Here is a 15,358-nt window from a genome sequence, read left to right as displayed (position 1 = left end):
CCCCAGAGACGGGCGGGAGACGCTAAGGCTGCTGCTGCCGCCACCAAGGGGCCTGTGTGCGAGCACAGGGCACTATCCACACCCCTCTTCCGGGGAGCCTGTGCAGCCCACCACTGCCAGGTTCGCGGGATCCAGGGACAACTTCCCCGGGAGAACGCACGGCATGCCTCCAGCTGGTGCAACGTCATGCCGGCCTCGGCCGCCACAGGCCCGCCCCGCACGCCGTGCCCCTCCCTCCCCCGCCGTGCCCCTCCCTCCCCCCGGCCTGAGTGCGCCAGAGCCCCCGAATCACCGGCTCCTTTAACCCCGTCCTGTCTGAGCAAAAAACAGACGCCCTCCAGCGACCTACACGCAGAGGCGGGGCCAAATCCAAAACTGAGCCCCTGTGAGCTGTGAAAACAAAGAAGAGAAAGGGAAATCTCTCCCAGCAGCCTCAGAAGCAGCGGATTAAAGATCCACAATCAACTTGATGTACCCTGCATCTGTGGAATACATGAATAGACAACGAATCATCCCAAATTGAGGAGGTGGACTTCGAGAGCAAGATTTATTATTTTTTCCCCTTTACCTCTTTTTGTGAGGGTGTATGTGTATGCTTCTGTGTAAGATTTTGTCTGTAGAGCTTTGCTTCCACCATTTGTCCTAAGGTTCTATCCGTCCTTTTTTTTTTCTAAATAATTATTTTTTAATTTAATAACTTTATTATACTTTATTTTATTTTACTGTATCTTTCTTTTTTCCTTCCTTCCCTCCTTCCTTCCTTCCTGCCTCCCTCCCTCCCTCCCTCCTTTCTTTCCTTCTTTTTTCCTTCCTTCCTTCCTTCCTTTCTTTCTTTCTTTTCTTTCTTCCTACTTCTACTAATTCTTTCTCTCTACTTTTTCTCCCTTTTATTCTGACTCGTGTGGATGAAAGGCTCTTGGTGCTGCGGCCAGGAGTCAGTGCTGTGCCTCTGAGGTGGGAGAGCCAACTTCAGGGCACTGGTCAACAAGAGACCTCCCAGCTCCACATAATATCAAACAGCGAAAATCTCCCAGAGATCTCCATCTCAACATCAGCACCCAGCTTCACTCAATGACCAGCAAGCTACAGTGCTGGACAACCTATGCCAAACAACTAGCAAAACAGGAACACAACCCCACCCATTAGCAGAGAGGCTGCCTAAAATCATAATAAGTCCACAGACACCCAAAAACACACCACCAGACGTGGACCTGCCCACTAGAGAGACAAGATCCAGCCTCATCCACCAGAACACAGGCACTAGTCCCCTCCACCAGGAAGCCTATACAACTCACTGAAGCAACCTTAGCCACTGGGGACAAACATCAAAAACAACGGGAACTACAAACCTGCAGCCTGCAAAAAGGAGACCCCAAAAACAGTAAGATAAGCAAAATGAGAAGACAGAAAAACACACAGCAGATGAAGGAGCAAGATAAAAATGCACCAGACCTAACAAATGAAGAGGAAATAGGCAGTCTACCTGAAAAAGAATTCAGAATAATGATAGTAAAGATGATCCAAAATCTTGGACATAGAATGGACAAAATGCAAGAAACATTGAACAAGGACCTAGAAGAACTAAAGATGAAACAAACAATGATGAACAAAACAAAAAATGAAATGAAAAAGACTCTAGATGGGATCAATAGCAGAATAACTGAGGCAGAAGAACGGATAAGTGACCTGGAAGATAAAATAGTGTAAATAACTACTGCAGAGCAGAATAAAGAAAAAAGAATGAAAAGAACTGAGGACAGTCTCAGAGACCTTTGGGACAACATTAAACACACCAACATTCGAATTATAGGGGTTCCAGAAGAAGAAGAGAAAAAGAAAGGGACTGAGAAAATATTTGAAGAGATTATAGTTGAAAATTCCCTAATATCGGAAAGGAAATAGTTAATCAAGTCCAGGAAGCACAGAGAGTCCCATACAGGATAAATCCAAGGAGAAATACGCCAAGACACATATTAATCAAACTGTCAAAAATTAAATACAAAGAAAGCATATTAAAAGCAGCAAGGGAAAAACAACAAAAAACACACAAGGGAATCCCCATAAGGTTAACAGCTGATCTCTCAGCAGAAACTCTGCAAGCCAGAAGGGAGTGGCAGGACATACTGAAAATGATGAAGGAGAAGATTACTCTACCCAGCAAGGATCTCATTCAGATTTGATGGAGAAATTAAAACCTTTACAGACAAGCAAAAGCTGAGAGAGTTCAGCACCACCAAACCAGCTTACAACAAATGCTAAAGGAACTTCTCTAGGCAAGAAACACAAGAGAAGGAAAAGACCTATAATAACGAACCCAAAACAATTTAGAAAATGGGAATAGGAACATACATATCAATAATTACCTTAAGTGTAAATGGACTAAATGCTCCCACCAAAAGACACAGATTGGCTGAATGGATACAAAAACAAGACCCATATATATGCTGTCTACAAGAGACCCACTTCAGACCTAGAGTCACATACAGACTGAAAGTAAGGGGATGGAAAAAGATATTCCATGCAAATGGAAACCAAAAGAATGCTGGAGTAGCAATTCTCATATCAGACAAAATAGACTTTAAAATAAAGACTATTAGAAGAGACAAAGAAGGACACTACATAATGATCAAGGAATCGATCCAAGAAGAAGATATAACAATTGTAAATATTTATGTACCCAACATAGGAGCACCTCAACACATAAGGCAAATACTAACAGCCATAAAAGGGGAAATGGACAGTAACACATTCTTAGTAGGGGACTTTAACACCCCACTTTCACCAATGGACAGATCATCCAAAATGAAAATAAATAAGGAAACACAAGCTTTAAATGATACATTAAACAAGATGGACTTAATTGATATTTATAGGACACTCCGTCCAAAAACAATAGAATACACATTTTTCTCAAGTGCTCATGGAACACTTTCCAGGATAGATCATATATTGGGTCACAAATCAAGCCTTGGTAAATTTAAGAAAATTGAAATTGTATCAAGTATCTTTTCCGACCACAACGCCATGAGACTAGATATCAATTACAGGAAAAGATCTGTAAAAAATACAAACACATGGAGACTAAACAATACACTACTTAATAACGAAGTGATCACTGAAGAAATCAAAGAGGAAATAAAAAAAATACCTAGAAACAAATGACAATGGAGACCTAATGACCCAAAACCTATGGGATGCAGCAAAAGCAGTTCTAAGAGGGAAGTTTATAGCAATACAAGCCCACCTTAAGAAGCAGGAAACATCTCGAATAAACAACCTAACCTGGCATCTAAAGCAATTAGAGAAAGAAGAAAAAAAAAAACCCTTCCTTAGCAGAAGGAAAGAAATCATAAAAATCAGATCAGAAATAAATGACAAAGAAATGAAGGAAACAATAGCAAAGATAAAACTAAAAGCTGGTTCTTTGAGAAGATAAACAAAATAGATAAATCATTAGCCAGACTCATCAAAAAAAAAAAGGGACAAGACTCAAATCAATAGAATTAGAAATGAAAAAGGAGAAGTAACAACTGACACTGCAGAAATAAAAAAGATCATGAGAGATTACTACAAGCAACTCTATGCCAATAAAATGGACAACCTGGAAGAAATGGACAAATTCTTAGAAATGCACAGCCTGCCAAGACTGAATCAGGAAGAAATAGAAAATATGAACAGACCAATCACAAGCACTGAAATTGAAACTGTGATTAAAAATCTTCCAACAAACAAAAGCCCAGGACCAGATGGCTTCACAGGCAAATTCTATCAAACATTTAGAGAAGAGCTAACACCTATCCTTCTCAAACTCTTCCAAAATATAGCAGAGGGAGGAACACTCCCAAATTCCTTCTACGAGGCCACCATCACCTTGATACAAAAACGAGACAAGGATGTCACAAAGAAAGAAAACTACAGGCCAATATCACTAATGAACATAGATGCAAAAATCCTCAACAAAATACTAGCAAACAGAATCCAACAACATATTAAAAGGATCATACATCATGATCAAGTGGGGTTTATTCCAGGAATGCAAGGATTCTTCAATATACGCAAATCTATCTATGTGATAAACCATATTAACAAATTGAAGGAGAAAAACCATATGATCATCTCAATAGATGCAGAGAAAGCTTTTGACAAAATTCAACACCCATTTATGATAAAAACTCTGCAGAAAGTAGGCATAGAGGGAACTTTCCTCAACATGATAAAGGCCATATGTAACAAGCTCACAGCCAACATCATCCTCAATAGTGAAAAACTGAAAGCATTTCCACTAAGGTCAGGAACAAGACAAGGTTGCCCACTCTCACCACTATTATTCAACATAGTTTTGGAAGTTTTAGTCACAGCAATCAGAGAAGAAAAGGAAATAAAAGGAATCCAAATCAGAAAAGAAGTAAAGCTGTCACTGTTTGCAGATGACATGATACTGTACATAGAGAATCCTAAAGATGCTACCAGAAAACTACTAGAGCTAATCAATGAATTTGGTAAAGTAGCAGGATACAAAATTAATGCACAGAAATCTCTGGCATTCCTATACTCTAATGATGAAAAATCTGAAAGTGAAATCAAGAAAACACTCCCATTTACCACTGCAACAAAAAGAATAAAATATCTAGGAATAAACCTACCTAAGGAGACAAAAGACCTATATGCAGAAAATTATAAGACACTGATGAAAGAAATTAAAGATGATACAAATAGATGGAGAAATATACCATGTTCTTGGATTGGAAGAATCAACATTGTGAAAATGACTATAGTACCCAAAGCAATCTATAGATTCAATGCAATCCCTATCAAACTGCCAATGGCATTTTTCACAGAACTAGAACAAAAAATTTCACAATTTGTATGGAAACACAAAAGACCCTGAATAGGAGAAGCAATCTTGAGAACGAAAAACGGAGCTGGAGGAATCAGGCTCCCTGACTTCAGACTATACTACAAAGCTACAGTAATCAAGACAGTATGGTACTGGCACAAAAAAAAAAAGATCAATGGAACAGGATAGAAAGCCCAGAGATAAACCCACGCACATATGGTCACCTTATCTTTGATAAAGGAGGCAGGAATGTACAGTGGAGAAAGGACAGCCTCTTCAATAAGTGGTGCTGGGAAAACTGGACAGGTACATGTAAAAGTATGAGATTAGATCACTCCCTAACACCATACACAAAAATAAGCTCAAAATATATTAAAGACCTAAATGTAAGGCCAGACACTATCAAACTCTTAGAGGAAAACATAGGCAGAACACTCTATGACATAAATCACAGCAAGACCCTTTTTGACCCACCTCCTAGAGAAATGGAAATAAAAACAAAAATAAACAAATGGGACCTAATGAAACTTCAAAGCTTTTGCACAGCAAAGGAAACCATAAACAAGACCAAAAGACAACCCTCAGAATGGGAGAAAATATGTGAAAATGAAGCAACCGACAAAGGATTAATCTCCAAAATTTATAAGCAGCTCATGCAGCTCAATAACAAAACAACAAACAACCCAATCCAAAAATGGGCAGAAGACCTAAATAGACATTTCTCCAAAGAAGATATACAGACTGCCAACAAACACATGAAAGAATGCTCAACATCATTAATCATTAGAGAAATGCAAATCAAAACTACAATGAGATATCATTTCACACCGCTCAGAAAGGCCATCATGAAAAAATCTAGAAACAATAAATGCTGGAGAGGGTGTGGAGAAAAGGGAACACTCTTGCACTGCTGGTGGGAATGTGAATTGGTTTAGCCACTATGGAGAACAGTATGGATGTTTGTTAAAAAACTACAAATAGAACTACCATATGACCCAGCAATCCCACTACTGGGCATATACCCTGAGAAAACCAAAATTCAAAAAGAGTCATGTACCAAAATGTTCATTGCAGCTCTATTTACAATAGCCCGGAGATGGAAACAACCTAAGTGCCCACCATCGGATGAATGGATAAAGAAGATGTGGCACATACATACAATGGAATATTATTCAGCCATAAAAAGATACGAAAGTGAGCTATATGTAATGAGGTGGATAGACCTAGAGTCTGTCATACAGAGTGAAGTAAGTCAGAAAGAAAAAGACAAATACCGTATGCTAACACATATATGTGGAATTTAAGAAAAATGTCATGAAGAACCTAGGGGTAAGACAGGAATAAATACACAGACCTACTGGAGAACGGACTTGAGGATATGTGGAGGGGGAAGGGTGAGCTGTGACAAAGCGACAGAGAGGCATGGACATATATACAGTACCAAACGTAAGGTAGATAGCTAGTGGGAAGCAGCCGCATAGCACAGGGAGATCAGCTTGGTGCTTTGTGACCCCCTGGAGGGGTGGGATAGGGAGGGTGGGAGGGAGGGAGACGCAAGATGGAAGAGATATGGGAACATATGTATATGTATAACTGATTCACTTTGTTATAAAGCAGAAACTAACACACCATTGTAAAGCAATTATACCCGAATAAAGATGTTAAAAAAAAAAAAAAAAAGAAAAAGAAAGATGCTATGATGATCCATGTTAAAAAAAAAAAAAAAAGTATGACACTTAAAAATATGAAAAGACAAGCCACAGATTAGCAGAAAATATTTGGAAAATATATATCTCATAAAGGCCTAACTCATACAGAACACCTAAAGAAATTTTACAATTCACAATAATGAGAAATCAATCAAGCAAATAAAAAATGGGCAAAAGATCTGAATGAACATTTCACAAAAAAAGAAGGTAGGGGGATTGATGGCAAATAAACATATTTTTTAAATGCACAACATCATTTCATCATTAGGAAAATTAAAATCAGTATGAGATACCACTTTATCAGAATAGTGAAAATTAAAAAGACTGACAATAATAAGCCCTTACAAAGATAAGGAACTATCATACATTGCTGATGGGAAGGCAGAATGACAGTCACCCTGAAAAAAGAGTTTCACAGTTTCTTATAAATTTCAACATAGCACTTACCATTAGAACCAGAAATTCCAATACTGGGTATTTATTCAAGAGAAATGACAACTTACATCAACACAAAGACCTATATTTAAATATTCACAGCAGCATTATTCATTGTAGTGATGGTTACTTACTTCATACATTTGTCAAACTCATTGAACTGTATACATTAAAAGGGTAAATTTTATTGTATGTAAATTATAACTCAAAAAAACCTAACCTGTAAAAAAATTTCTTTCAAAAGTCATCTATTCCCTGACTCTATCCAGGTTTGTCTACATACCTCTTAAACATACTCCCATAGCTCTCTTTGCAGCTATTCATCGATCATCAGTTTACCGGGTCTAAGAACCTTATCTGACTCATCTCTGGATCCTTAACACTAAGAACGATGCCTGCTAGAAAGCAGATGACCAATCAATGAACCTCAGTGATTCTGGCTATTAACCTAACACATTTTAGCCTTGCTTTCCTCTAAAAATTTGTAATTCTATTATATCTGATTTTCTAGTAGCCTGTTACTTGTTATACCTATTTCATAAGTGACTTTCTACAAGGATATTAAGTGTCTAGTTGGCTTAGAAAAATGTTTTCTCTTTCTCTTGTTCTCTGCGATACCAACATAACCAACTCTGTAAGAAGGAACCTGAATGCTAACTCTCTGAAATTAGGGTAAGTTAGACATAAGCACAGCTGGGTATTTTAAGAAAACAACCACCTAAGGAATGTGTGAACTGAAAAGCATGATGAAGGCCATCTTCTCTGGCCAAAAAAACCCCTCCCCTACAAGCCTATAGCCCTGCAACTCTAATGTTAAGAAGCCCCACCCCCACACAACATAAACAAGTGCTTAATATCATAATCTATACACAGAGAGCCAACTCCGGCATGTAGCAAGATAGAAAGAGTACGTGCCTCAGGGCAGGGCTGGTTAGCCAGGCTAAAGGCAACAAGCATTTGGTACTAAAAGAGAGGAGAAAGACCCTAAGCCACAAGTCATTACTTCATGAGTTTTAATTAAGACCAGCCCTAAAACAAAAGAAAAAAAATAAAAATAAAACAGAATTTGTAGTAGGTTAGAATTTAGTTAAGCAAAATATTCATTGCATGCATTGTTCTGGTCACTATAAAAGAACACAAAATAAAGTATAGTATGCAAAATAAGGGAAGAGCTGTTTTGCTTTTTTTTTAACCTGAAAAAGAAAAATGTAGAATTGTTTCTCTAAAAGAAACATACCAGAAAGTATATACTGAATAAATAGTAAAAAATATGAAGGATGTTTGTAGATATAACTAACATTTTAGGGTTACCTTTATCAGTAGTCCCACAGGTATCACAAAATAGAAATGGCATTTATTCCAATGTGGGCTGAGTGGTTACCAAGGACTACATGTATATACCAGTGTCGTACAGCAGAAAGAGAATGAATTTTTAAGTCAGGCCTAATTTAAATCCCAGCTCCACCTAGCAGTGTGATCTTGATAGTTTCTTAAATTCTCTGAGGCACAATTTTCCCATCAGGAAACTATGGGCAATAACATCAACTTTCACAAGGTCACTATAAACATTAACTGTAATTACTTATGTCTGGGTATGGCAAACAGGTTTCATTTCAGATGCAATTCTGGTATGTTTCTAGTTGCATCCTGGAACACTGTGTTAGAAAGGCTCATGGAGCTACTTCTGAGCTCAGCTCTAAGCGTGCTATGATGAGTTAGCTGCATCAGTCATGGGGAATGGGTAGCAGTATATGAGCCAGGCATTTGTCATCCCTGTGCTCAATAAACAGAAGCCCTTCTTATTCTTGGAATAACCCCACTCTACTGGTCGTAAGAGAGGTGCTTATTTTCAACTTAATTTTCAGATTCTAGGGGAAACATCCAATAGGACAGAACAAGCAGAGTGCTATGAGAAAGCATATGCTTTTCTACCTGCCCCCCCAAAAAAATATGCTCTTAAATTATCAGGTTAAGGCAGTTCTTCATAAATATTTTCAGTCATTTTTTAAACCTGGCAATGACTCAAATTTCTGTAAGTAAGTGAACAATCATAAAGGGTCTCTCTTTATAAAAGGAAATGTAGAATCAGAAGATTCAACAGAAAAAGCTAGACTGTTCATTTAGAGAAGACAACTACTTGAAACTGCAGTCTAAAAATTACCTGCTGACCCAAATATTTCAGCCCATCCAAACAGACTTTCCATTCAATCAACAGCTGGTAGACGTCCTCCTTTCCACCCCAAATCTTCACCACGAAACAAGACACAGATGTGTCGAGACGGTCCGGCATTATTCCAAAATCAAGACTCCGCCATGTTGGATTCTGTTGATGGAAATGAAAACATGCTTTAGGAAGACCCTAAATGTTTACGGTTTACAGTTATTTCAGTTAGGTTGTAGATCATTTTGTTCTTTAACCAAAAGAACTTATAAATATACTAAATTGCAAACTTAAGAAGACATTCCAATTAACATAAAGAGGGTGATATCGGTACTTTTTAATTTCTCTGCTTATTTATTATAGTCAATAGAAGGAGCACATATTCTAATCTCTCATTAACATGGCTTCCTATGGTAATTCATTTATTTATTCAACACAATACACAATTATTAAGAAGCAACTTATACACAATGCCCTCAAAGTACCTCCAACTTGTTGCTGGATTCAAACCTCTCTTTAAATAATTACATTGTTTCATGAAAAGCGCAATATGCAAAAGGTTACAAAGTAGCACAGGAGGGAATAATAAACTTGGAAGGCACAGGGGAAAGACAGCACACAGGCTATGAGACTTGGCTTTTATAGGACAAACAGTAGTTCACCAGATTAAAATGAGGAATTGCAGGCAAAGGGAAAATAATATACAAGGGCTCAGAGGTGTGAAATAGCACCGTGTGGTCAGGGAACTAAGACAACTGCTGGAGCACACAACACAAGAGCGGCAGGACGCAGAGCTGGAGAGACCAACACGAGAGTCCTTGCCAAGGAGGTGGTACTTCACTGTGTACAAGACGTGGGGCTACTGAAAGGTTTTAAGGTTAAGAATCACATGGTCAACTTTATGCTCTGAAAGAACTTTGTTTTTCATTAAGAGGATTATCCAGATAGTTGAAACATTCTCTGAAAAGTGAAAAAGTTAAGGGGCTTTAATATTATCAATAGACGTGAACTACAATGCATCGATTACTTACTTTCATTTATTTCGCTTACATTAAATGTTAGGGCTTTCATTGCTGAATGTAACTATAATTAATTTCATTAAATTATCAATTTTCATATTACACAAATCAGTAAATCAAAAGGTCCCCATATAAGGGTAATTAGTCTTTGCTTTGTGTCAGTTTTTCTTCCTGACCAAAGTGGGGACAGACTAGGGCAGTGTTTTTGTTTTAGGGGATATATTGATGTATGTGTTTTTGTGGGTGTGGCTGTTGACATTTCAGGAGTGGGAACATGACTTCCAGTTGCATGGCACTTACGTCTGATCTATCTTTTTCACTTGTATATTTTTATTGTCTGATTTCCTTGCATTAAAATAAAAGCTCTGATAGAAACATTGCCTGATTTGTTTACCACAAGATCCCCAAAGTTTGAAAAGTACCTGCTATGTGCTCAATAAATATTTGCTGCTGGTGGCGCAGTGGTTAAGAATCTGCCTGCTAATGCAGGGGACATGGGCTCGAGCCCTGGTCCGGGAAGATCCCACATGCCACAGAGCAACTAAGCCCGTGCGCCACAACTACTGAGCCTGTGCTCTAGAGCCCATGAGCCACAACTACTGAGTCCACACGCCGCAACTACTGAAGCCCACGCGCGTAGAGCCCATGTTCCGCAACAAGAGAGGCCACCGCAATGAGAAGACTGTGCACCACAACAAAGAGTAGCCCCTGCTCGCCACAACTAGAGAAAGCCTGCACGCAGCAATGAAGACCCAACACGGCCATAAATTAATTAATTAATTAAAAAATATATATTTGCTGAATGAGTGAATGAATGTCCAATTAACCAAAATGGATGTTTGAGGACACCAAAAGATTATCGATAAATAGCATGATAATAACACAATAAACACATTGTGCAATCAGCTTTATTCTGATTCCACACCATCCAAGAATTTCAACCTAAGATCAACAGAACTCCATTCTTACATGACCCCCAGTCTCTATCCCACCATAATTGTTTTAGCAACCCTTCTAGATAGGGGTAGAGTTTCATTTAAAAATGAAGATAAACATTAAGGTCTAGGAATAACCAGGCAGACCTGAACTACAAGAAATGCTAAAGGAAGTTCTTCAGGCTGAAGAGAAATGACACCAGATAGAAACCTGGATCTTTAAGAAGGAATAAAAAGCACTGGCAATGGTAAACATGGAGTAAATATAAAAGACCATGTATTTTTCTTATTTTATTTATATCATATATGTCTGTTTAAAGCAAAAGCTATAACTGTATAAAGGGTTTTATAACACATATATAGGTTCACAAATATGAAAGTAATAGCACAAATGAGACAAGGTGGCCAACTGGAACGATACTGTTGCCAGGTTCTCCTGTTTTACATGAAGTAGTTAAGCGTACATATAGTAATCCCTAAAGCAATGATTAAAAAATCAATGCAAAGAAGTACAGCTGAAAAGGCAAGGCAAGAATGTAAAATAGAATATGAAAAAAAATACATACTGCACGATGATTCCATTTATATGAGGTTCTAAAAGAGGCAAAACAAATCTGTGGTGAAAAATGGTTTCCTTTTGTGGGGGGAGGGCTTGGGCACAAGGGAACTTTCTGAAATGATAGGAAATGTACATATCTTGACAGGTATGTATGCACTTATCAAAGCTCAGCAAATTACATAGTTAAAATCTGTGCATTTCATTGTATATGGCTTTTACTTCAGGGAAAAAAAACTGTAAACACTGAACTCTAATGTATAGGTCTGCTTCTTATAGTGGTAAGGATTAGCAATTCTAAAGCCACTTTCTGTGTATTCTAAGCATGAGTAAAGATGTTGAGGACAGTGGAAGCCAGGTTTTTCACTGTCGGAGAATGGAGTTACAAATGAACTGAGTTCAGTTGGATTGAAAATGGAGATGTTCGTATGAATGCATGGTTTTTAAAAGATAGACCGATACACAGATAGAGCAAAAGATATAGGGTGTGTGTGTGTGTGTGTGTGTGTGTGTGTGTGTGTGTTTGTGTGTGTGTGTATTTCCTAGCTCAGTCCCTTAAAAAGTCTAGAAGTAATGAGCACACTAGTAACAATGAGCATGCTCAGATCTTGCTGTCTATTTAGCATTCTCACTAAAAGGAACCAAGGGTTCCTTCGGGAGAAGACTGATTCCAGGGCTGTGGCAGGAAGAGTACAAAATGAGTCTGGAACATCTCGTGCCAGAATGTAAGTAGGTACTCAAAGAATGATGTGGACACATCAAAAGGAAAGAGGAATCAATTCACAGGGCTTTCACTAACCCAGTGTGGGATAATTTAAGCAACAAACTAAATAATGACAGTAATGGATTATAACCCATTGAATAAAAATAAGAATCTTTGAATTCCTAATGATGTAGATTAATAATTAATTAATAATTAATTAAATGGGAAATAAAGATAGAATGCCAATTAATAAATATAAAAGTCTGAAAGATGGGAATGAGAAAATTGCCAATGGATGCTAAAACTGGTAAATGAACAGTTGATAAGAAGCAGGATATATAAAGTCTCAAAGTTTCTCCCTAACAAATCACTTATTAATTATAAATGGAAAAATTATAACTTCACAGTGGAGAAACCTGACAGGCGCTACCTTAATCAACTGACAAAAGTTAACATCGATATTGGGACAAACCAACAACAGGTGCCTTCTAAACCAAAGCACTGAAAAGAATACAGTATTACAGCTATAGTTTTCCTGCCAAAAATGCATACCTGAATCTAATCACAAGGAAACATCAGTCAATCAAATTGAAAGACAGTCTATGAAATAACTGGTCTGTATGGTTTTAAATGCTGAAGTCAAAAACACCCCAAAAAAGGCTAAAGAACCATCCAGACTGAAGAATAAAGCAACATGACAACTAAAGACAGAGTGATTCTGAATTGAGTCCTGGAGAGTTGGCAGTATCTGAATAAGGACTAGGAATTCATTGGTGGAAAGGAAAATTGGTACAACAAGTTGGAAAACAGTATGGAGGTAACTCAAAAAAATTTAAAATAGAACTACCATATGATCTAGTTAACCCTCTTCTGGGTGGATATCCAAAGGAAATGAAACAGTGTCTTAGAGATAGAAGCACTCCCATGTTCACTCCCAGTTCATGTTCACTCCCATGTTCATTATTCATGATAGTCAAGATGTAGATACAACCTAAGTATCCATCAACAGACGACTGAATAAAGAAAACGTAGCATATATATGTATGGAATATTATTCAGCCTTAAAAAAGGAAATCCTGCCATTTGCAACAGCATGGATGAACCTGAAGCATAGTATGATAAGTGAAGTACGTCAGAAAAAGAAAGTCAAATACTGCATAATATCACTTACATGTGGAATCTTTTAAAAAAGTCAAACTCATAGAAACAGGGTGTGTAATGGTGGTTGCCAGGGGTTGAAGTTGGGAGAAACAGGGAGATGTTGGCCAAAACGTACAAAGTTGCAGTTCTGCAAAATGAAATCATTCTGGAAATCTAATGACAACATGGTGACTATAGTTAATAATACCGCATTGTATACTTGAAATTTCCTAAGAGAGTAATGTTTTCTCATTACCCAAAAACAAAAACAAACAAAAAACAGTAACTACATGAGGTGATAGGTATGTTAATTAGCTTAATTTTGGTTAATCATTTTATAATATATACGTATACCACAACATCACATTGTACACCTTAATCTATACAATTTTTGTCAACTATACCTCAGTTAAGCTGGGGGTGGAGGATGAAGGACTGTGGTTAATAACTGTATTGTGTCAATGTTACACTTTCCTGATTTTAATCATTTTAATATGATTATTAAGAGACTGTCCTTGTTTGTAGGAAATATACACTGAAATATTTGATAATAGCAAATCTTTCTTTGAAGGTAGTCTTAATTATTTTAAGAAGCCAAAGTTATTCTTAGAAAAATTTATTGAAAAATACAGGCAATAATGAAAGATAATATTTTGGGTAAAACATGATGGGTAACTATGAAACAGCAAGACTAGATTTAACACATGGCCCAAGGAATGAATGGAAGGGAACCATCCATTTCTGATAATGGCAGGCTAGACAATCATCCTACTGAAAACAATTAAAAATGCTGGCTAAAATTTTTTAAAATAATAATAACCACCAACATCACCAAAGATTTGCCAAGCCAAAAAGGAAAGCTAGAACCCAAAGTGTAAATCTAGACGGCTTTTCTCTTAAAGGCATTTGCCGACCTATATAAACTTGACGTTTTGGTTTTGGTAGTCTTAAAGGGAGACAAGAACATAATTCAAAGCCCAGACCCAGGCCATACTCATGTCTACAAGAAGTCCCTCTCCACATTGAACTGGGATCACAAAAATGCTATATACTCACAGAGCATGAGTGAAACAACAGGGTAGAGGAGAATTCAACAAACCAACTGCACAAATCCTTAGATAATCAAGAACAGGAAGCATGAAAAAAGGACTACATAAACTATTAAATTAGATTGAATACATCCCATAAACTTATTTTTAAAAAAGTCAAATCCTTGCACAGAATTCGTTTATTCTTAATTGGCATTAATTGGCATGTTTGTCCAGAACAGACACTTCATAAAAATAAAAATATAAATTAAAAAAAAAGAATATGTAGGGACTTCCCTGGCGGTCCAGTGGTTAAGACTCTGTGCTTCCACTGCAGGGGGCACGGGTTCAATCCCTGGTCCAGGAAACTAAGACCTCGCATGCTGCACAGCGTGGCCAAAATTTTTTTTAAAAAAAGAGTATCTAGATGGCCAATAAACACTGGAAAAGGTGATCAATTAGAATAGTATATGAGGAAATGTAAATTAAAATCATAATACAATACCACTATCCCACCAGAATGGCTAAAATTTTCAAAACAGATAATATAAAGTTTGGACAAGAATGTGGAGCAACTAAAAACCTCACACTGCTGATAGGGATGTAACTGGCACAAACACTTTGAAAAACTATTTAGCAGCATCTACTAAAGCTGAAAATAACCTATGACCCGGCACTTAATTCCACTCCTAAAGATATACCTAACAGAAATACATACACATATGTATTAATGGACATGTACACATAGAATTAATGAATAATGTGTATGAATCTCACAAATATGCTAAGCAAAAAAGCATATGCCATACAAAAGTTCAATAACAAGCAGAACTAA

General features: G+C 37.4%; 1 protein-coding gene across 1 annotated transcript in view; it reads right to left on the bottom strand.

Moving 5' to 3' along the window:
* Positions 1-15,358, bottom strand: part of UVRAG (UV radiation resistance associated) — a 352,887-nt gene that overhangs the window by 249,312 nt on the left and 88,217 nt on the right. Inside the window, 1 exon segment of the mRNA XM_067750404.1 lies at positions 9,143-9,304. Coding sequence (XP_067606505.1) covers positions 9,143-9,304 — 162 coding nt within the window.

This window comes from Pseudorca crassidens, chromosome 9 (assembly GCF_039906515.1).
Source record: "Pseudorca crassidens isolate mPseCra1 chromosome 9, mPseCra1.hap1, whole genome shotgun sequence".
NCBI lineage: Eukaryota > Metazoa > Chordata > Mammalia > Artiodactyla > Delphinidae > Pseudorca > Pseudorca crassidens.
This window is presented reverse-complemented; position numbering and strand designations above follow the sequence as displayed.